The sequence below is a fragment of the Gymnoscopelus microlampas genome (assembly GCF_963454915.1).
Source record: "Gymnoscopelus microlampas genome assembly, chromosome: 15".
Taxonomy (NCBI): Eukaryota; Metazoa; Chordata; class Actinopteri; order Myctophiformes; family Myctophidae; genus Gymnoscopelus; species Gymnoscopelus microlampas.
This window is the reverse complement of record NC_139952.1, coordinates 10,816,044-10,841,202: the sequence shown is the minus strand read 5'-3', so window position 1 is coordinate 10,841,202 and position 25,159 is coordinate 10,816,044. Positions and strand designations below refer to the sequence as shown.

The 25,159-nt window shown below is 40.7% G+C and overlaps 1 protein-coding gene across 1 annotated transcript; it reads left to right on the top strand.

Moving 5' to 3' along the window:
• Nucleotides 1-906: 906 nt before the first annotated feature.
• On the top strand, nt 907-9,869 carry LOC311061187 (receptor-interacting serine/threonine-protein kinase 3-like; the record flags this gene model as incomplete). Its single annotated transcript, XM_084079745.1, has 5 exons — nt 907-1,064; nt 4,734-4,899; nt 5,639-5,794; nt 8,720-8,862; nt 9,809-9,869. The coding sequence occupies 5 exons, from the start codon at nt 907-909 to the stop codon at nt 9,867-9,869; spliced, it is 684 nt and encodes a 227-aa protein (XP_083935871.1).
• Between the last annotated feature and the right edge of the window lie 15,290 nt (nt 9,870-25,159).

The window sequence follows — 25,159 nt, the reverse complement described above, 5'->3', positions numbered from 1 at the left end:
CTATGCTCATTTGAGAAGTGGTTGCACTCTCTATTTTAATGACGTGACGCGCACGTCGCTTAACACCTACAGTACAGGTCACACAATGGACAATTGATATGCATATAGGCTAATTCCTATGTTAATGTACCGCGTGAGTCGGGAGCCTTTGTAAACTTTGATGAAGTGTGAATTTAAAGTAGTTTTAAATCTATGCGTGTGCCTGCACGTCCCCCTGGCCAAATAAGTGGTTGCACGGCGTGCAACCGCGTCCACTGAGCATTGCACCCCTGGTCAGACACAGTATAGACAAAAATGGTACCATATTATAATGAGCATTTGTGAGGACAAATCATATGAAGATAGCCTAGGTTGAAAATGTATTTTTTTTAACAAGGAGTTATTTTGTGATGGGATACTGTTGTCTACTGTTATTGTTTTTCCAACTCATATTCAGTGGTAGACAAAGTACTCAACCACAGGACAGTAAAAGTATAGATACAGTGTTACTGGTCAAATACTAGTGAAAGTTGTTCATTCAAATTTGTACTTGAATTAAAACAAAAGATATACTCAAATTCAAACTTAGCTAATGGCTAGTTTGGAATAGGTGAAGAATAAAATAAGGCTTAATTGGTTAATGTATATTTTGTAATAATCTACAATGTAATTTGTAACTAAAGTTTAATTGTAGTGGGGTAAAACCATAATGTTTGCCTCTGAGATGTAGTGGAGTAGAAGTATAGACAAACGGACACACCTCAAAATTGTACTTAAGTACAGCACTTGGGTAAATGTACTTAGTTACTTTCCACCACTGGTGAAAGGTCAAATGTCCTAAAGATGACTGACCCATGTCATTGCATCCCCCCTCTCCCCCTCTCTCTCTCTCTCTCTCTCTCTCTCTCTCTCTCTCTTCAGTGAACAATGGCAGAGTCCAGCTGTCCAGACCTCGCGTTGATTGATGAGTCCGGTCTGCAGGACTGGAAGGTGATTGGCTCTGGTGGATTTGGTCAGATCTTCAAGGCCAGACATCTTCAGTGGGGATGGGACGTGGCCATTAAATTATTACACCATGATGACGGGTGAGTGCAGGGGTCATCCATATGTCTGTGGTTTGGTTTTACTTTTTAAATAACGCATGTCCAGTGGTGGAAAGTAACTAAGTGCATTTATTTAAGTACTGTACTTAACACATCGGGTGCCAGCGTTTTTTCATAACAACTTACCGTGGGTGCCAGCATTCTCCCATTGACTGCGCTTTGCTGTTTGTTGTTTCCACGTGCGTTACAAGCAAATCCACGCAAAAAAAAGCATCGATTCATGTTCTGCCATGAGCCTGGCTACAGGCTGGAACCATAACATTACCCTGCCGAGTTACAACGGGGGGTGGATCGCGCATCGCGCATGACCGTTTTTCCCCACAGGAAACAGATTCGGAGATATAGGCGTTTCAAAGTAGGAAATAGACAGGAACCGGATGGGGGGAAAAAAAGTGTTTCCGGTGAGCGATCTGGCACTTCCTTCGCAGGATTACAATGGGTGCTCCCAGAGCTGCTCTAGCCCCGCCCGCGCGGAGAAAAACAAAAAAAAACAAAAAGACTGAAATCACGGTTCAGACCGTGTTCGGCACCGAAGCTTCGGAACCGCCACTATGTAAACACACGGTTCAGACCGTGTTTGGCACCCGATGTGTTAAGTACAATTTTGAGGTATTCTTTACTTTGCTTCTACTCCACTACATCTCAGAGACAAATACTGTACTTTTACTCCACTATAATTATTTGAAAACTTTAGTTACTAGTTACTTTGTAGATTTTTATTATTATTACAAAACATACATTACCCACCCTGTATACATTTCGTCCATTTGGAAGCAGCCGATCTACAAACTCACAAGGTGTTGCGATGCGACGCATTGTGAGCTTGTAGATCTGCTATTTTCAAAAGATGTTCATACAATTTATACATTTGAAAACTTGTGAAATGGGACATTCTGTATAATGAGTACAGTACTTTCTACGTTTGGTACTTTAAGTACAGTTTGATACCAATACTTTTGTACTTTTACCTAAGTACATTTTGAATTCCGGACTTTTACTTGTAACAGAGTATTTCTACATTGCAGTATTGATATTTTTAAAACATTTTTGTACTTTTTCCACCACTGCGCATGTCCTTATTTTGTTCCAATTACTGAAGTCTCCAGGTTCTTCAAAATATGTGTCTGTTTTGATTAACGGAGAAATACATGTGTGTGTACATTGGCATAGATTAGACACTATGGCATTAGGAGCCCATTAGTATAGTGGATCTCAAATGTTCTACTTCCACGGACCCCCATAACTCTGAGAGTGTAACTCTCTAGGTCGTCCTCAGACAAGCTCTCCATCGTCGCTTCCAGACCATCCTCCATACGTCTAACAAATATAACAAAATGGGTCCATTTGGTTCCATGTGTTACACTGTCAGAGTTAGAGCCCGGTAAGGGTCCATTTGGACCCCCTTTAAGGACCCCTGAAGGTCCCTTGACCCACTAGGCTATACATTTAGGTCTAGCTTTATGTGTTTCTGGTAATATTATTATTATTATTATTATTATTATCCGCTCATTTTCCATCACAAGCCAGCATGCAAATAATCTCTCAAGACAGCTCAGTAGATGTTTTTTATTTTTTTTACCGAATGGGTACCCAGATTGGCATGCTTACAGTAAGCAAGGTAAACACAAGGTAAACACAAGGTAAACACAAGCTAATACATCATGCATAGATACAGTGTAGTGCCTCAGTACACACAACAGGCTGTACAGTCTCAAGATGATGATGATGTTAAAACCTCTATGGGATCAGATCACTTAATCACGTCAGTGGACAAGTCATGATAGACAAACATTCATTTGCTTACCATGCGTGGCACAAAGTGAGCTTGTAGATCGGCTATTTAAAATGAAACAGAAATTGAAAACATGAAGTCAAAAGGAAATAAAACTAAAAATATATATAAAAAACTTGTGTGTGACATCACAGGAATTATTTTATTCCTGTGACAACTATCAACATATGAGGCGGTCACGTCACATTGTGTGATTCTCCGTGTGAGAGCAGTCAGAGAAAATCTGCGCTGTGCAACCTTCCCGTTTGTCCATTTTACCTAATCAATCATCAACATTAAATGAGACCTATACACTGACGATCCAAAATGGCCTAAATAGCTTTTAGTCAATGCTTTGTGTGTCCCATAAACATCTGTGCAGTGGTTGACTACGTATTTTGTGATGATATCTCAATTCATGTAAATCTGCAGAATATTAATCAATGCTTGTAAGCCCGGCAGTTAAGCATGCAGTGATGTGCTTGTGTTTCTTGTTAAGCAAAGTCCTTCTGGACGGTGGATTCAAATCTTTTATTTATTTATTCTGTCAGACTCTGCACTCAAGTGGTTTCAGTCCTACCTTTCTTGTAGGACTGAATATGTCTCACTAGGAGGGTGCAAGGCCAAACTGCTCCCCGTCACCTGTGGTGTCCCACAGGGGTCGGTTCTCTGCCCCCTCCTCTTCATAATCTACGTGTTACCCCTTGGTAGTGTCATCAGCAAACATGAAATGTCTTTCCATTGTTATGCTGAGGACACACAGCTGTACATTAAAACTGCCTCCACCCCCTCTGCAGCTAAGTCATCTCTCACTGCCTGTCTGGAGGAGATAAAGGCATGGTCAAGCAACAACTTGCTTCAGTTAAACAGCAACAAAACTGAAGCTCTCCTTGTTGGCACACCACACCAGGTCCATATCTCATCTCACCTTCGACAGTCAGGTCATCCCCTTCTCCTCCTCAGTCACAAATTTGCTCCAATTCGACCCTCACCTGACCTTCTGTCCAGAACTGCATTCTATCATCTCAAAAACATCTCCAAACTCCGCCCCCTTCTAACCCTGTCAGATGCAGAGAAGCTTGTCCATGCCTTTGTCTCCTCTAGACTGGACTACTGCAACGCACTCTTCATTTGAATTCCTGGCAAAAGTATTCAGAAGCTGCAATACATCCAGAACAGCGCTGCCAGGATCCTAATGAGAGTGCGTAAGCATAATCATATAACACCGATCCTATTTTCATTGCACTGGCTCCCCGTCTCAGTCAGGATTGACTTAAATGTCCTACTACTAATCACCCACAACTGCATAAATGGACATGCCCCTCCCTACCTACAGACATTAATTAAGCCCCCACAAAATTCCACTCGCACCCTCAGATCTACGAGCAGATTCCTCCTCGATGTCCCTGGTACAAATCTACGTACTATGGGGGACCGGGCCTTCTGCTCGGCAGCGCCGCGCCTATGGAACAGCCTTCCTATTGACCTGAGAGCACCACAGACCTAACCTGACTCTGCCAGATGGGGGTGGTATTGAGTAACCAGGAGCTGTGAAACAAATGTGTGACAAGCTTTTTGGATCTGGCATCCAGGTTACCACAGACCATGGACTCTTTTAAAATAGGCCTGAAAACGTTTTTGTTTCAGAGGGCATTTTCGTGTTGAATTGTTATTTAGTCTGTTTTTAAACCCTACTTTTTTAACTTTATATGACTGATGATTTGTTTTACCATGTGGCACTCTGAGATTCCTTGTGAATGAAAAGTGCATTACAAATAAAATGTATTATTATTTATTTATTATTGAAACCATGATGAAATCTTGTTCACTTTTGCATGGGATCTAAATGCATTTATTAGATATTTCTCTCTTATCTTCAGATCCAGCCCCGCTTTGCTCCGTGAGACTAAACTGATGCGACAGGCTGAGGGTCCCTTTGTCATCCGGGTCCTGGGGGTGTTCAAGGGCCGCCCACCCTCTGTCAACTCAGTACAGTTCGGCCTGGTCATGGAGTTTATGGAGAGAGGATCCCTTGCCTCCTTGCAGGTAATTTTCCCCATTTATTGTTTCAGTAATTTCCTTTCCTTGTATACCTTTCCTCTAAAGCAGGGGTCTTCAACAGGGTCCTTCAACAGTCCTCAGAGTATACTATAGGGGGTCCACCAAATCTATTGTATATATATTTTTTACACTAACCACTTGAACCCCAGCATCCCTATTCTGGGGTTCTTCACCGAACATAGCAGATCTACAAGCTGACAACGCATCGCAGCACGACTGTGGTTGTCAGCATGTAGATCTGCAATCTATTTTCTGTGAAGAAGTTTGGTGTGGAGTAGTTGTTAGCTGGTGTGGTACAAAGACAAATGTCAAGCTTACTAAGTATCGAGAATTTATAAATGGTTAAATATCTGGAAAATCCACATCAACGTAAGTAGTTAAATAAAACTGCACATCAACATGAATCCAAAATATAAAAAGCTGTGTGAAGAAACAAAAAAACTATAATTTACCCAACACTGACGATAGTGCTGTAAAAAAAGTCTATGAATGATCTGCAACACAATTGTATACAATATGTAGTGGGGGTCCCTGCTTCATCTGTCTCTCGGCTATGGGGTCCTTAGCCTGAAAAACGTTGAAGGACCCTGCTCTAAAGGCTAAAACGCAGTTCTTCAAAACACCCTTTCACTCAACCAAAATGACATATTGTCAATGAGAACCATCTTTATTTGTGACTCTGATTAAGAATTAAGCGTTTCCGTTTTACCCCCTCCCTCACCAGGTCACTCTAAACCAGCCCCTACCCATTCCCCTGGTCTGTCGACTGGCTCACCAAGTGGCTATGGGCATGAACTACCTTCACTGCCTCACCCCTTCCCTCCTCCACTTGGACCTGAAGCCCAGCAACGTACTGCTGGACACAAACCTGAACATTAAGGTGAGTCCAAGGCAGGTTTTTGGGTGTTTACCACTAGTGAGTCAAGCGTGGCCACCCACTGCCCTTGTTGATGCGAATCTCCAATACTTTATGAAGCGTACACAAAAAAAACACCAGGTATACTTGTCCATCACTTCCGTATCGCTATATGAACTTTCCATGGAAACGACAATGTGTAGTACTAGTATCCAGAATTCTTCAATAGATCAGATGTGTGTCTCTCGTCTTGGTATTTCTTCTAAAAAGCTTCAACTTGTTTACTGGTGACATCATCCAGCATTTACCGCTCTGGTGCTTTATGAAACCATGAATGAATCACAGCCATAATTGCGTTCATAAGTACAGTAAGTAAATAATTCACATTCTCACCAAAAGATGGTGAAAAGTGTTCTTGTGAAACCTCACACTGCCCTGGGATTGGTCTATCACCCACGTGTCCACATGGAGTGTGTTTTCGGTTGGCAGCATCTTTCATGCATTTCCGTGGTAAAGACACACTGGAGCACTTCTCTTTCCAGCGCAGCGCCCGAGCATCACACTTCAGCGCTCTCTGCGTTTCTTTGGTGGAGCGCCCTGGGCGCTTCAAGCTGACAGTTTCAGCTAGGATATTTGTGCTTAAAGAGATTTTCACTTTCAAACATGTTCGGGGTCATTTTAATGTCTACTCTGACTTTTATGAGCACCCCAGACAGTTTTTAAGTTGCTTTTCAATTCAGTATTGAGATATTTGATATAATTGTATCAGACACTCACACATCCCTTTCCTATATAAACCCATTGTAACTTCAAACTCCATTTTATCCATGATAGATAGATTCATTGAAAACACCCTTCCTTGGTTCTGGTGACTGATATTGTCCTTCTAATACGTGAGGGGGCCATGTTTTTTCGATTACTATTTTCATGTATTTAATGTAATTCATGTATTTTATTACATGTTCAGTTTCCAAAAAATATATAAAAAACTAGAGTTTCGGGGGGCTACGCCCCCCTCAACCCCAGCCGCGCACGGGGCCCAGCGTGGCCGCGTGTATATTGGGGTACTGAAATTGCTGGAGTAAAACTGTGGAAAAGTTTAAAAAAAAAAAAAAAAAAATTGAAAAAAATATATTTTTGATGTTTGAGGGGGACCCCCGCGGACCCCCTGCTGGTCGACGGACCCCCTGTGGAGTGTTGGGACGCGCGGGGACCCCCCTGGAACATGGCGGACCCCTTCGGTGTTTTTTTTTTTTCATGAAGGTGGTTGCTTGTTTCTGGCGCTTGTTTTTAGAGAACCTGGCATGCCAACCTGAACTTGGCAACCCGACTGACATCAGTGACGTGTCCTTGGTATGTGTACTTCCGGGTTGCATAATGATGACATCACCCCAGCGCGTGACTCCATAGGCTAAACCAGTTGTGCATGATTGGCCAATACGCTTGTGCAAGGACGCGCTGTGATTGGCCAGTAGCCACTTTGAGTGACAGTTGGGGCAAACGCTCTCACCAAAACATTATATACTATTCTGTCCCTATCGGTACACAACTCGAACGGCGCTGAGTCGACTAGCAGACCATTGGCCGGTCGACGCGGGCACTCGCGCCTGGAGGCGCTCGGGCGCGTCTCCTCGGCCTCAAGGTCTGCTGAGTCGGCGCGCCTCCGTCATGGTCCAAAACTATACTTTATCGGCGAAAAAAAAGAGTCCGCGGTTGTTTGAAAAAGGCACTTCCGCGTTGACCACAGAAGGGGGCGTGTTTATAGCACAACTGGTTTAGACTTTGTAATGTCGCCACCCCAGCGCATGCTGGCGGTGGCGTTACACCAGAAATGGTTCCTGGAGAAAATGGTGACCAAAAATTTTTTTGGGAAAAAAAGGAAAAAACCCCCGCATCGGCTGCCTGCTGTTGTGGTGATTAGGTCGTGCGCACGGTAAACGGTACGAAGCTGCCTCCCCTTCCGTTTTGTCCGACATTTGGTGAGTAGAATTAATTATGTTGCGCGGTGGAAAAGGTGTAGTGAGCAATGAGATGTCCCCTACGCGACGCGTAAATTCAGCGCGGCCGCCGTGGCGAGTCAGTTGGCGACATGTGGTCTGGCGGTGCGTTGTTTATTCGATAACAGAGCTGTGGGGTGTCCGCACCGAGGGTGCGGAAGTCGGTCGCCATTTATATAGTTAGATAAATGAAAACATATTCGATGGCCAATATCAGTCACCAGAACCAAGGATGCATGTTTTCGATGAATCTAACATGGTTAAAATTATGTTTGAAGTTACAATGGGTTTGTACAGGAAGGGCAAAATGAATATCAAATATTTAAATACTGAATCAAGCAACTTAAAAACTGTCTGGGGTGCTCACAAAAGCCAGAGTTGACGTTAAAATGACACCAAGCATGTTTGAAAATGAAATGTCCCTTTAATAACGCAAATGACAGGACGTTCAAGCACAGCAACGGTTGATTGGTTTGAACATTGCAAGCATCATTAAATGCTCTGTGCAAGCGCTGGGGACATGATATCCAAATCGGCTCCTCAGCTCAAAAAAATGCCTTCCGTCGACAGGGCGTCGCGGCCGCTAACTCCACCTGGTGTCCCTTGTGCTGTCAGTTCTAGCTGTTAGCTAGTTGGATGGTAGGACTGAAGCAATATAACTTGTGGTCTTCCACACAAATGCTAAAATGAAACCTGTCAACTATTATGAGGAAAGAATAAGATGGAAAAAAAGAGATACAGGTATTTGTACTGAAGTTTATTTTCCTGAGATATAAATATACTATAGTAACATCATTTTCTCTCTCTCTCTCTCTCTCTCTCTCTCTCTCTCTCTCTCTCTCTCTCTCTCTCTCTCTCTCTCTCTCTCTCTCTACCCCCTCTCTCTCTCTTCCTCCCTCTCCATTTTCCCCTTCATTTTCTCTCCACCTCCCTCTCTTTTTCATCCATGCAGCTCACTGACTTTGGCCTCTCCAAGTTCTACCACAGTGTGTCGTCCAAGATGGAGGGTGACATGGTGGGGGGGACCATTTACTACATGCCTCCAGAGGCCTTCGACACATCATACAAACCCACTTGCGCCTCCGATACATACAGGTATTCAATTAGGGCTGCAACTATCAATGATCTTCTCAGCAGTTATTCTATCTATGTTTTAATATACATTGGCGCACAATGGTCTCGTGCAAAATAGCAGGTCTACCAGCCAGTGGTGGAAATAGTACTCAAATGTTTTACTTAAGTAAAAGTATCAATACTGCAATTTAGAAGTATTCTGTTACAAGTAAAAGTCTAGAATTCTAAATTTACTTGAGTAAAAGTACAAAAGTATTGGTATCAAAATGTACTTAAAGTACCAAAAGCAAAAGTACTAAAATGTTTGAAAATAGCAGATCTACAAGCTCACAACGCGTCACATTGCGACGCGTTGTGAGCTTGTAGATTGGCTATTTTCAAATAGTATTAAATAGGGCTAAAGTGCTTAATGTATGTTTTATAATGTAATAATTTATATCTTTAAAGTAACTAGTAACTAAAGTTTTCAAATCATTTTAGTGGAGTAAAAGTACAATATTTGCCTCTGAGATGTAGTGGAGTAGAAGTAAAAGTACTGAAAATTGGAAATACAGTAAAAATACCTCAAAATTGTACTTAAGTACAGTACTTGAGTAAATGTACTTTACACCACTCTCTTCTAGGAGGCTACTTATGTGTCAATATGCTCAGAGGTTTTATCCAATTGTGATTTTCGGATCTTTGCTAGTTTTCTTATTTGGCAAACTCTACCCTTCTTTGGTTCATCAAGCAAATCAAAACGGATGCTGTGAATGAGTTGCTAATGCTACCTGCCTCATGTGTGATATCTGGATTTGTAAGCTAATACTTTGTATATCTCTCATTGTTGTAGTTATGGGATACTTTTGTGGACCATTGTGACGGGGGAACGACCATATGCCAGTGAGTGATTGTCTCTCTCTTTCTTCTTATTCTTATGGCTGTCTGTAGAATAACTAAATTTGTCTTCAATTTCTGTTTTCTCCAGCAATCTGTCCCTCCTGAAATCACTAATTGTCTCAGCCTCACTGATGCCCCTCTTTGACTAATGTTACTTCAACAATAAGAATAATTAGACATTATTTTGGCAAGTAGCCTACCTATTCTCCAATTACTATGTCTCTATTCTCCTATTACTCACTCACTCTCTCTCTCTCTCTCTCTCTCTCTCTCTCTCTCTCTCTCTCTCTCTCTCTCTCTCTCTCTCTCTCTCTCTCTCTCTCTCTCTCTCTCTCTCTCTCAGATATCATGGCCAGCGTTGTACAGCGCTGTATCCCCATGGGAGACAGGCCGTCCCTGGTCACGGTGTACCAAAGGCAGGCCCCAGGGCTGGAGGACCTGGCAAAACTCATGGAGAGGTGCTGGCACGGTGACCCTGCCCAAAGGCCTCTGTTCCGAGGTGAGAAGACCACAACAACCATCACTCTGATGGAAAGCTTGTAGATCTGCTGTTTTTGAAAAAAAGACATTATAAGAGTTTTGAATATTCTATTCTAATCTAAATCTGCTAGGTAACTCGTAACTACAACTGTCAAGTAATTGTAAATGAGTAAAAAGTACAATAATTTCCTCTGAGATGTAGTCAAGTAAGTATCAAGAAATGGAAGTAAAATGACTTAGGAATTGTACAGGAGGCTACTTAGTTACTTTACATCACTGCTAATCACCAATGAGAACAATTAAACAGCAGTGAACAGAACATAAAGAAAGAGAACAGAATATATTCAAATATAATTGAATTGAATGGAAATGCTGGGAATTCATGATGAAATAAAAGTGTAGCAGAACAGATAAGAACTGAAAATAGAATGACAGAACAGAGGAGAATAGAAGAGAATGGTGGAATAGAAAAGTGTTCTAGCCATGGATCTAACACTGTTGTTCCCAAACGTTTCATCTCAAAACCCAAAATAATGAATTTGCTCCCCCTGTGACCCAAAAATGGGTCCCGACCTAGCCTGGCTCCAGACCATAGCTCACTCCACTGAGTGAAGTGCTTCACTTTAGTCTGATTATCAGGCTAGTCCTGACCCATTGTTTGGGAAACACTGGCCTACAGTAAGACTGATGATGAGCTGAATCAAATGTGTGTGTGCTGTTCCCAGAATGCACTGCTGTGACAGAAGCCCTGTATGAGAAGAACAGACATGGGATTAACGGCACCGTCCACCAAGTACTAATGAAGCTGGTAAAGGATACACACAGTCACTCTCACTACGTAGCTCACTGTGATAATGAAGGTGGTAATTAATACACACAGACACTCTCACTATGTAGCTCAATTTGATAATGAAGCAGCAGCAGCAGCGGCTGGTGGATTTTCGCCCAAGTAGTGCTAAACCAAAAATCAAGCCAACAATAACATGTAGGCTACTACGTTATCACACTTGTTTTTTTTATAGGCCTTAGTAGTAGTCATTCATCTGTGAAAGACACATTAATGGCATGAGCAATATTATATGATTCATATCCATTCACTGCAATGACAACAGACAAAACGTTGTTTTGTTTTATAAGTTAGGCTATATTATGTTTACAATCTGCTTGAGCATTTTGGTATGAAAGCCAACATTCATAATCTTGTATCATACAAACCAAACCGTGTGTAAATCAGTTAGTTGTGGTGCTTCATGCCTCAATAAGCTTTGTTTATACTTTGACGCACGGCGGTTATCTACAAAGCATAGCTCAGTCAGCATAGACATAATAGGCATAGCAAGTGAAGCTCACCAGCTTCACTTTCTTAGCTATAATAATATTTACCGGGTTGGTTTGATCATTTAGAATATATATAGAATATATTTTAAAGTCATATCTATCTATTCAAGGAAGATTTAGGTTTAATGAAGGTGGTCATTAACACAGCCACTCTCTACATAGCTCACTGTACTGTGCATAGCTCGTAATGAACACACACAGACACTCTAACTACGTAGCACACACACACACACACACACACACACGTGCTCACTTTAAAACAGCCATTCCCAACCTTTTCTGGATCAGGGCCTACTTGGAATTCTCTACTCTGCAGCCCACCCATCTGACCACTTAACACAGCAGCCAAATCATTACAATCTCAGTGTTTTGCCAGGTATTTGTGGACCCACTTGTAATATCCCCACAGCCCACAGGTTGGGAATCGCTGCCTTAAAACAATACATTACCCTTTTCTATGTGCTCAAATGGATTGACGAGAAAAGCTTTCCATGATACAGTATTATTTATTATCTTGGGGGGACGGAGATTATGTTTTTGCCCCTTTCTGTCTGTGTGTATGCGTCTGTGCGTGATTCTGGAGCTAATCTCTCAGTGCTGGGCCCTTCAGCCCCAAACTGTTTGTATTAGAGTGTCTTCCTTGGACTACTGGCACCATGCCAGTTGTCCAAGGAAGACACTCATCTAATAATTTCCCAATTCATCAACTACAATTATTATTGCTATTTAATGTTTTTGTGAATCATTACATCAAACTCACTGTCCCTCCAGGCAATGGGATACCATGCCTATAGAGTGGAACTTTGGCAAATCAATCAAACAATCAGTCAGTTTATCTCTCTATCAATCCATCCATCCATCCATCCATCCATCTTCCCTCTTTCCAGGACCAACAGGGAGAAGAAATACTTACAGAGATTCAGATCACAACCCCATTAGGTCAGTGCTTATTCCCAATGATTGTCTTTGTAAATATCATTATTAGATTATATTCTGTAATCAGACCACTAATAATAAAACAAATCCCCCAGTTTGTCTTCAAGGCGCTTCTGCCACACATCAAAACCTGATGATAAAGAAGGAAGAGAAAGTAGCTCCAGAGAAGAAGCTGAAGTCTGTGAGGTTGGAGTTCATTCAAAGAGTCTCAGAGCCCATCCTGAAGTCTGTACTGGACGGACTTCTGGATAAGAATATTCTTAATGATCAAGAGATGGAATCCGTCAGAGGGCAAACACTCAGGGCAGACAAAGCACGGGAAATCATCGACATGGTGCGGCAAAAGGGAGACAAGGCCAGTTTAGCAATGATTGACCTGTGTCACCAGCTGGACCCCGAACTTAGTGAACAGCTGGAGTTCACTGGAATAACCACAGGTGATAATATACATCCGTACCACCCCCCCCCCCCTCTCTCTCTCTCTCTCACACACACACCCATGCACATTATATACATAATGATCCTTTTAATTGCCATTTGCATTTCATTAGTCTCCTTTCTTACTTTTATTTGTTTATTTTTATATTTCATACTTTCAGTGAGTTCCGATCACAGATCCAGGAACGTGTGCTACCGTGCGTCGCCAGGATCCCCACCGACTGAGGTAAGAGTTTGTTGCCACAGTGGAAGTCTACAGTCTTATGTGGGGTCTGAGATCTGTAGGTTACTCACAGGTAAAAGGTACATGGACTGGACTGCATTTATATAGCGCTTTTCTCCAAAGCACTTTACAATGTATTTCACATCCATACACCGATGGTGGAGGACACCATGCAAAGAACCAACCTGCTCATCGGGAGCAATTACGGGTTCAGTGTCTTGCTCAAGGACACTTCGACACGTGGCCAGGAGGAGCTAGGGATCGAACCTGGAACCTTGGGGTTCCAGTGAGCTTGTAGATCTGCATTTACAGTATAGGGCTGAAGTGGTTAATGTATGTTTTGTAATAATACAAATCTACAAAGAAACTAGTAACTAAAGTTTTCAAATAATTGTAGTGGAGGAAAAGTACAATATTTGCCTGGAGTAGAAGTAAAAGTACAGAAAATTGAAATACTCCAGTAAAGTAAAAATACCTCACAACTTAAGTACAGTACTTGCGTAAATGTACTTAGTTTCTTTACACCACTGCCAACCAGCTGGCTCCTTCTGCATAGCAGCATGTTGTTCATGCTGCGTTTGCAAACATGAGACAAAATGCTACACCTAAAATACTAATGCTAATTAACTTGAGGTACTTTTGTGTGTCATTCAGAGGCAGGAGGGGAAAGGAGAGGAGGTGGTGTTCATCAATGAAAAAGCAGACGGTCGCAAAGACCAACCCTCTGGCCCACAGGATGCACAGGATCGGGTAGGTGTTTGATTTGGATCTGTCATCTTTATTGACAATGCTCATATGGACAGTAGAACGTATACTGTTGCTCAGGACTGTCAACATGATAAAAAGCAGGAAAGCTGAAAGTGTATTTCCATTGTGGTCCTGTAGAGTGAGATGTTTGTGTACAATTTGAGAGTTATGGATGATAAGTGTGTGTGTTGAATTTTTCTACCTCTGATTTGTCGCGATGAGAGACTAGGAGAGCGGCATCATCAACGAAAAGAAACAGTTGGCATGAATCACAGACTGACATCATGTTGTTAACATCTAATAAAAGAAAAGAGGACCTAGAATACACTCTTGAGGGACCCCATGTCTTAGTGGAGACTCAGAGACACGTGTTTCTCTCTCTTCTCACGTCAATATTACAGCAGCTTGTCTCCCAATATCTAAAGTAATAGTTAACAATGCTTACTTTTAAAAAAAAAAGTAACTTGTTATCTCTCTAGTTATAGTTACTAATTTTATGGTGTTTTTGAGAAAATCATAATTGCATTATATCAGATGATAATGATCAACTACATTATTGCACATCAGACATAATACCTTTCCGCAGACATTGAAGATAGAACAGGCTCTTGACTCCATTTCACAAAATCACTCTCTGTTCTTTGAAATGAAACATTGAAGCTGAACTCTGTTGTGCTGATATCCTCCAGTTGTCCAGAGAGGCATCGTCATGGTGTCAGAGCCGCAGGATTGTCATCTGCGCCTCTGTCTTTTTCTCCTGGCTACTACTGGCCATGATCATAGGCATGGCCGCGCACTGTGAGTATCAGGTGTTCAAAGTTCAAATTCATGCACTTACTGTACAACTACAGCCCTACAGTGGGTGTTTCCCACCAGTCCAGAACCCTCAGAATCATACATTATTGTATATTTGTTTGCTGTCATTTTAACGTCTACTCAGGCTTTTGTGTGCACCTCAGACAGTTTTAAGTTGCTTGATTCAGTATTTAGACATTTGATATTCATTTGATCAGACACGCCCCCATCCTATATAAACCCCATTGTAACTTCAAACTTTTTTCATTTAAAAAGGAAATAAATAATAATAAATGTGTGTGTAAAACACACACACACCCACACCCACACCCACACACACACACACACACACAGACACACACACACACACACACACACACACACACACACACACACACACACACACACACACACACACACACACACACACACACACACACACACACTCTCACACACACACACACACACACACACACACACACACACACACACACACACACACACACACACACACACACACACACACTGATCAGGAACACTTGAGTTTTCGTCTTAAACATCATTTTCCACACAGATGCCTGACCTTATCATGACTATCTGTATTTATTGTTACCTTTTGGTCCTTTGCAGATAGTTCAGCCAACAAGCACACACGGGACAACAATGACAATGTGACCCTGCTGATACTAAGTCAAGTAAACCAGCTTAAGAGACAGATGGCAGGTGAGATGAGAGAGCTTAGAATAGTAATAATAATGATAATAATAAGGGTAATAATAATAATAATAATAATAATAATAATTATTATTATTATTATTATTATTAGTCTTATCATCTTATCTAGCACTTTGAGATTGGTTTCAAATATAAAGTGTGTTACAAATTCCATTTATCATCATCATCATCATTATTATTATTATTATTATTATTATTACCCTTATTATTACTACATTAATTAATTGAATTAATTAATTACTTTATTATTATTATTATTGTTAAAATGTTAAAGCTCTATATTCTTAATATATTCTGATATTCATTTATAGAGTTTTTGATATTTAAATTGTTGCTAGGGATATACAGTGGTGAAACAATTTAGCAAACCCTCATCATTGCTGTTTCAAACATAGGGTGGTGACCCATTTTGGGATCCTGGGCCCGTTTTTATGGGTTGTGAGGTTTTTTCTCCACATTCTTTTCATAAATTAAGAAAGGAAAAATAAATCAAAAGTAAAAAAAAAAAAGCAAATTAGAAACAATAAATAAATACATATTTTTGTTTTTAATGCTTAGATCTGCTAATTGTCACTAAGTGATTAATTCATTATGTATTTATTTTTGTATGTTTGGGTCCAGGAGAAACACAAAATGTCTCTTTTGGGTCTTAAAATGTATTTTCATCACTAAAACTTCTGTTTAATGTTTAGAAACGTCGACGACAACCACTTTTGCCAATGAATGGCAGAAGTTTGGATGCAGATGTTACTGCGATACTACGCCTACTGAATGGTGGAAAAGTTGCGGATCTAGAAATAAACTACTGTCTCCAGTATGTGTGCTCTCTCCTAACTGATTATTTTTTCCTTTGAAAATGTATTTTCTGTGTACTAAAGAGCTGGAGAGATGGGGTGTGGCGCATACAGTACATTTTAGCTCTGACTCTGGGTTCAGAAAGCCTACCTTTTCCATTTGAACGGAGAGGTCTAAAGGGTGACATGCTACCATTATTTGCCAAACGATATCAGAACTTTGTTCTCTTGGGTCTGGTTATAACTACAAAATTATGTCAATAAGCGGTGGTCAGGTTGTCAAACCAGTTCAGTCAGAAAGTCCCACTTAGTTTTCCAGTTGGTGTACAGTAGTCCCATGTTGTGGTCGACTGTGTTGATGAATGCAAAATACAACCCATACTTTTTCTTATGTTTTTTAGAGAGGCGACGCCATCGGGCTGATCAAAGAAATCTGTGGTAAGACCTCAACTAAAGCTGCAATAACAAAAGGTAATGGAAAATAGTTGGGGTTCTAAAAAAAGAAATCTCTCCTCGTTTTCAGGATGTGACATCAACTGCTACGAGGAGCCGATGGAGCTTGTGTTCATCATCGACAGCTCAGAGAGCATTGGCCCGGAAAACTTCAAGGACATCAGGGACTTTGTAAACAGTTTTTTGGACAGCACAACGATCGGACGTAGCGCCACCAGGATTGGAATGGTTGTCTACAGCACAGATGTTCAACTGGTGTTCAACTTGAATCGCTACCAGACCAAGGACGATATCCAGCAAGCAATCAGGAATATTGCCTTTCAAGGAGAAGGCACCTACACCGGCACAGCCATCAGAAAGGCCACTCGTGAAGCTTTCTCCAACGCCCGGAATCAAGTCAGTAAAGTAGCCATCGTTATCACGGACGGACAGACAGATCGACGAGAGCCTGTGAAACTTGTCGATGCTGTGCGGGAGGCTCATGCTGCCAACATTAAGATGTACGCCGTGGGGATTTTCTGGGAATCAGACTCGCAATTCGCAATGGAGAATGCACAATTTCGGCAAGAGCTCAATCTCATTGCCTCTGACCCAGACAGCGAACATGTGTACCTTCTTGATGGCTACAATACTTTACCAGGTGATTATATTTTATGATCAGTGGCTGATTTTATGATCAGCCACAACACAAATATTGGCCGTGTTCAGGGTAGGGAAGACCGCAGCCGGGCGGGGTGGACGATCTTTGTCTCTATGCTAATGACTCCTGCAGGGACTGGATGGCCAATATGGTGGTCTGTGTGTGTGTGTGTGTGTGTGTGTGTGTGTGTGTGTGTGTGTGTGTGTGTGTGTGTGTGTGTGTGTGTGTGTGTGTGTATGTATGTATGTATGTATGTATATATATATATGTATATATATATATATATATATATATATATATATATATATATATATATATATATATATATATATATATATATATATATATATATATATATATATATATGCACATCGCGCACCGTATATCTAGGTGTGCCCTGAGATCTCTTGGCTATGCAGGTGTGGCACCAAAATAGTTGGGAGACACTGCCCTATTGTATACTTAGGCCATTTGAAAATAGCCGATCTACAAGCTCACATAGATCTGCTATTTTCAAAAATGTTAGTACTTTTACTTTTCGTCACCTTGCTAAACTAATGGCCTATGTCATTTTTTAAAAGTTTTTCAGAAAAAAATAAAAAACTGATCCAAAACAAAACTATATGATATTTCTTAATCATTTCACCCAAAATGTTTATAACAAATTATGACTGTTAATATAAAAATAACATTGTCTGACAGTTATGTAACAGAGATTTAAATAGGTTTAAAAAGGATTAAACCTGACTTAGGCCCATTTTTTTTGGCCTAAGTCACAAAAAAAAGGCTATTTTGGCCTCAGTCACACTAGGGAGATAGCCATTATAAAAGGGGAGGGAACAGCATGATCCTTTTCAATTAGGCGATTTTACCAGAGGTGGCCAGTGTCATGAGGATCTGACTTAGGCAAAAATATCATTTTCATCAAAAGATGACTTAGGCCATTAGTTTAGCAAGGTACTTTTGTACTGTTACTCTAGTAAATTTTGAATTCCGGACTTTTAATTGTAACAGAGTACTTCTACATTGCAGTATTGATACTTTTACTTAAGTAAAAAATGTGAGTACTTTTTCAACCACTGACCGCTCGCTATCTTGGACTTTATTTCATCCAACACCACATGTGGAGGGGGTGTGTGTCATTGTGTATGTTGTATGAGAGGTTGGACACCAAGGAGGGAGAAAATGATCTGTAGGCTACTAATCTCTCAAGAACAGATTCAGAGCTGCGCTACTGAATCTGTTGGGAGCCCAGAATATGTGCGCGTTAGCTTACAAGTGTGCGTGCCTTCAGATCAGGAAGCAGGCCGCGCTTTACCCAATCAAATGTAGTGGGTGGGATATACATATGTGCGCTCGCTTCCCACTGGAAACAAACCGAAACGCGTTTAACAATAGTGTCCTCGGAGCCACAGAAAGTTAGTAACATTTTAACTTGCTCTTTCATCATAGAAACAAGTGGGCTTATAACCAAAACGATCCATGTTCTTTGGGAGAAATGGTGTTAGTGTTCCGTGGAGAAATATTGTTAGTGGGAATGAAAACATAGGCGCATCACCGGAAGTCGAGGGCTGAGGGCAGACCAAAACCCCGGTTTCCAGCCAGCATAGGTCTAGTTAATCCCCCCCCCCCCCCCAGAGTCAAATGCAAAACGCTGGGGGTGCTGTTTTTCCTTTTTATTTGACGATGGGTTCCCAGATTGGTAGGCTACTGATAGTAAGACAGTAGACACTGAGAAGGAAAGGTTAATCCATTCAATTCGGGAACGCGTCTCTCTCATTTTAGATTTCTTTGAGCTATTCAAAAAAATTATAATTAAATTGTGAAAATGTTTGCAAATCTTTGAATATATATATATATTTTAAAGCAAACATTTTTAACTCAAATCTTTGCTTCTGGGGATTCTACAAATGTGTTCTAACTGTTTTGGTTTTTTTAAACTTATGTTGCTATAATATCAGTGGTTCTCATAAATTTTCATGTCAAGGACCCCCAAAATGATATATATTTGGCCGCGGCCCCCCCCCCCCCCCCCCCCATCTTAAAAAATGTTGTTCCAGGGACCCCCAGAAGCAAAGATTGGAGTTACAAATGTTCGCTTAAAAAAATATATATATATATATATATATATATATATATATATATAGTCAAAGATTTGCACAAATTTTCAAGATTTTCAAAAATAGCAGATCTACAAGCTCATAGCGTGGAACTCTGTGCCACGCAATGAGCTTGTAGATCTGCTATTTTTGAATAGCCAAAATATGAAATAATGGTTAAAGTGGTTAAAATCTAAAATGACAGATGCTTTCCCGGTCTTAATGGGTTAAGGTGATAAAGGATAGAGATGGAAATGTTCAAAGACAGTGTTGGGAAGATGGAAGGATTACTTTGAGGGAACAGATGTGTCAGGAGGGTACCAGTGAGATAGATGGAAGATGTATAAGACAGCAGTGAGACCAGCCATGCTGTACGGTTTGGAAACGGTGGCACTGATGAAAAGACTGGAGGTGCAGCTGGAGGTGGCAGAATTGAGGATGCTATGATTCTCATTAGGAGTGACAAGGAAGGACATCATCAGAAATGACTAAATTAGAGGATCAGCCCAGGTTATAAAGTTTGGGGATAAAGCAAGAGAGGCAAGATTGAGATGATTTGGACATGTGAAAAGGATGAGGGGTACATAGGGAGAAGAATACTGAAGATGAAGCTGCCAGAGGTGAAGAGGAAGGCCAAAGAGGAGGTTTAAGGATGTGGTGAGAGATGACAGGAAGGTGGCAGGAGTCCAGCCTGGTTGCCAGAGAAAACCTTGTAAACGTACCGTCAGGAGTCACAGAGGAAGACGTAGAAAACAGAACCAGATGGAAAAAACAATAGATTTTTTTTTTTTGCTTTAATCCCTGAGTTTGCCTGTGAGCACAGTTATATGCCGTGTTTTTGAAATATTTTAATATTTTTGGTTAGAAATGGTAACTCCTGGAACTGGTACTGTGGGAGCGCTATTTGGTGATTTGGTGATTGACCGCACAAACGTATATAGGTAAAGATAATTCTGAAATGCTAAAACAGTCTAATTTTAGTGGCCAATTGAAATAAATGGCTGCCATCTTTGATTTACAAGTGGCCTGGTTTCCTAAATCGAATCACAACAATTCTCCTAAAATATTGCTGTTATCTGCTGCACTATAAAATAAAATAATTAGCTAATCGAAATTGAGGGGAACAGGAAAACAAAAACTATTCAGTGCTCTTGCACAGCAGTGAAAAATTTGGATCTGAAACAATCTCAAAATGTCTTTCATTATGGTCTGACATGAACTGATCTAAAACATGTTTTATCTGTTTTTCAGCACTGCGGGCCAAACTCCTCCGTCTGTTTTGTCCAGGTGAGTCGCAACACTGGCTATTATGGTAACAATTGCAATAGGAACAATGGCGGATCAATGTATATAACAACTTTGGGAATAACAGCTGTAAGCTATAATAATAAAGCCTATAAAACCAATCTTCTTCTTCTTCTCTCTAGAAGAAGGAGCCCTCCATCAGAGCCCTCCATTGTTGCGTCCAGTCATCCTTCCATTTGGCCAGGGTATTATTATTATTATTATTATTATTATTATTACCCTTATTATTATTATTATTACATTTATTATTATTTTTATTTTCAGTGGTAATTACATGCCCTGACCCAAGAGTCCTGGAGAATGGCAGAGTCTACCCCGTTGGGGAGTACATCGTGGGCAGTAAGACTACATATGAATGCTGGTCCGGGTACACGCTCCGCGGCTCAGCCTCTCGAGTTTGCCAACCTAACGGCAAGTGGAATGGCTCAACTCCTATATGTGATGACAGTAAGTCCTAAACCGTCTATAAACACTGACTGATATAACACTTTATTGTCACATCACAGATTTACAGGCATAAGGAAGGGGCAGAAAGCTCCATCATGTTTGTTGTTTTCAGAAATAGGCTCTATGCACAGCAGCCATATTGGAAAGAAATTGGGCCTCTTCTTACTTCCTTCACAGGTGTTACCAATGATACTAATGAAGGCTCTGTTCCATTCTGGTCAGGGTGCTGATATCGTGCATGTTGGCTCACTAGAAACACTCCATTTTGGTTTCCAAATGGCCCCTTATGGTGGGTGTGTAACTCTGAGAGTGTACAAATGGAACCAAATGGACCCGTAGTTTCCTGTTTACCATTGCTAGTTAGGGAATTTTAGCAATATGTGTGGACCATCTGTGAAAAAATTTACTACCAATAGCTTTCTTCACCAATGTGTTCTTATAGGTGTCTAGCATCACCTCTCAATTAATGCAAACCCAAATCCTCGTCGTGGAAAATCCTGGAGAGCCAATCAAAGTTAAGGAGCCCAGAGGGCTTTGGTGAAAAATATTAAAAAAAATAAAAGTCTAAAATGAACTTGTGAGGTGTCTAACTAGGGGTTTTCAGGGGTGCTGAATCCATTCCAACCATTATTTTTGAGTAAAAATGTCTCCCTGGCCATCTAATATTGGTATATTGGTTATTGTTAGTGTATAATCAGTGTATAATCAATGGTAAGGGATTGGGGTGTTGTTGAATTGATTCTATTCTGAAAAACAAAATAAGAAATTATTGCTAAACACTTGATGAGAGTTTACTGTGCACATGCTCAGTGGGATACACTGTCTGAATGTGGGAAAGGAGCGGGAGTGTTGCATCCTGGCAAATATGTCTGGACGATTTTAAGGTACGGTAGTTTATCTACTTTTTGGCATTTATTTTCCTCTGCTGGCAAAGTTTTTGATTACTGTGAATTTAGATGTCAATTTTCTCTAGCCTATTGCTTACATTGAACAACCATTAGTTAAACAATCATGACACTTGTCTTTTAGTAGACAACATGGAAGAGGATTCTGTAGCTTGTGGCTTAAGGTGCTTCATCTGTGGTGGTCCTGAGACTGAGATTCAAAAGTCACCCAAAAAGGCTATGCACATTTTTTGTCTTATTCTGAGTGTGTGGATGATGCAGCATTAATCAGAAGACTTCATGAGGACTGTAAAAACTGAGATGACCCCAAACTAAGATACCATTTGGAATGCAAAACAGAGCTATACAGTCGTGCAAGAAGTACAGTATATCCACTGGATATCGTAAGTTTTTTTTCATTGTGATGAAAGTTGCCACTTGCAGATTTCAATCCTATTCTATGTTGTGAGTGACATCATACTTTAATAAAAACTTTAAACATAATCTATTCTTTAGAGCAAGATGAGCAAGTCCAACAGCCAGACAGGAAGAAAAGACGCAGGGCATTGTCTGGGTCAAGTAGGTCAAGTGCTAGCTGGCACATTTGATCTACCATAATACTTGCATCCTTTGCAATGAAGGTATCAATGTTGGCACATTGAAAAGAAACCCTGGTAAGTCTTTTGTATGTAAGATTCAAATGAATTTTGATAATTGTTTTTCTTGCTCCTCATTGTAGGCTTCCACTCAAAGTCAAATAATTTAATCATGCACATACTGTATGTGGCTACCTTTTATCCAGACAGAGCTTGGCAGTTGTATCGTGCACCTGATAATGTCTACCAGGACCGACTGAAAAGGAGTTTGATGCAGAGAGCAAAGCGACGAGGTGATGACTGGGGACTTGAAGTCGCTGGTCGCCTGGTGGCAGAAGAGGCAGTATATCATATTCGATGCAGAAGAGACTTTGAGAACCCTGTTACAAAGTCTGAGGTAACATTATATGGATACACAATACAGCTGTACAATACAACTCACATTTCTTATCCTGAGGGAAGAAATATAATTTTTAATAGTGAAACTTTTGACTTCAAAATAATGTATTCTGCAAGATTGATATGGGTCCAGGAATGAGGGGGACTAACAAAGGATAAGAAATGTGAGTTGTATTGTACAGCTGTATTGTGTATCCATATAATGTTACGTCAGACTTTGTAACAGGGTTCTCAAAGTCTCTTCTGCATCGAATATGATATACTGCCTCTTCTGCCACCAGGCGACCAGCGACTTCAAGTCCCCAGTCATCACCTTGTCGCTTTGCTCTCTGCATCAAACTCCTTTTCAGTCGGTCCTGGTAGACATTATCAGGTGCATGATACAACTGCCAAGCTCTGTCTGGATAAAAGGTAGCCACATACAATATGTGCATGATTAAATTATTTGACTTTGAGTGGAAGCCTACAATGAGGAGCAAGAAAAACAATTATCAAAATTCATTTGAATCTTACATACAAAAGACTTACCAGGGTTTCTTTTCAATGTGCCAACACTGATACCTTCATTGCAAAGGATGCAAGTATTATGGTAGATCAAGTGTGCCAGCTAGCACTTGAACTACTTGACCCAGACAATGCCCTACGTCTTTTCTTCCTGTCTGGCCGTTGGACTTGCTCATCTTGCGCTAAAGAATAGATTATGTTTAAAGTTTTTTATTAAATTATGATGTCACTCACAACATAGAATAGAATTGAAATCTGCAAGTGGCAGCTTTCATCAAAATTAAAAAAAAACTTACGATATCCAGTGGATATACTGTACTTCTTGCACGACTGTATAGCTCTGTTTTGCATTCCAAATGGTATCTTAGTTTGGGGTCATCTCAGTTTTTCCAGTCCTCATGAAGTCTTCTGATTAATGCTGCATCATCCACACACTCAGAATAAGACAAAAAATGTGCATAGCCTTTTTGGGTGACTTTTGAATCTCAGTCTCAGGACCACCACAGATGAAGCACCTTAAGCCACAAGCTACAGAATCCTCTTCCATGTTGTCTACTAAAAGACAAGTGTCATGATTGTTTAACTAATGGTTGTTCAATGTAAGCAATAGGCTAGAGAAAATTGACATCTAAATTCACAGTAATCAAAAACTTTGCCAGCAGAGGAAAATAAATGCCAAAAAGTAGATAAACTACCGTACCTTAAAATCGTCCAGACATATTTGCCAGGATGCAACACTCCCGCTCCTTTCCCACATTCAGACAGTGTATCCTACTGAGCATGTGCACAGTAAACTCTCATCAAGTGTTTAGCAATAATTTCTTATTTTGTTTTTCAGAATAGAATCAATTCAACAACACCCCAATCCCTTACCATTGATTATACACTGATTATACACTAACAATAACCAATATACCAATATTAGATGGCCAGGGAGACATTTTTACTCAAAAATAATGGTTGGAATGGATTCAGCACCCCTGAAAACCCCTAGTTAGACACCTCACAAGTTCATTTTAGACTTTTATTTTTTTTAATATTTTTCACCAAAGCCCTCTGGGCTCCTTAACTTTCATTGGCTCTCCAGGATTTTCCACGAGGATTTGGGTTTGCATTAATTGAGAGGTGATGCTAGACACCTATAAGAACACATTGGTGAAGAAAGCTATTGGTAGTAAATTTTTTCACAGATGGTCCACACATATTGCTAAAATTCCCTAACTAAATGCACATACCCCCCCCCCCCCCGCTGGCCACATATATATTATGATCGCGTGTCAGACCGTTGGTAAACACAAAGGGGATAACTGTTCGTCGTCCAGAGAAAAGAAAATATAACCAGAGCTTTCCGTTCATGTGACACATTGTGAGCTTTTTGATCAGCTATCTTCAAATAGCCGATTTAAAGTGGTAAAACTGAGCCTAGTTGCTTCTTTTGGGCTTGTTTTCATAGACCTGGCCACTTGTTTCTTCTGCTAAAGCTGGCAACACACTGAAAACCTGCTCACTTCCTTACTAGAGAGGAAGTGAAAAGATATTGAATGAAGCAGCACACAGATAAAAACTCAATAGCGCCCCCTGGAAGAGGCACTGGCGGCGCCCTGGAGAAGGCTAGGATAAGGTGGA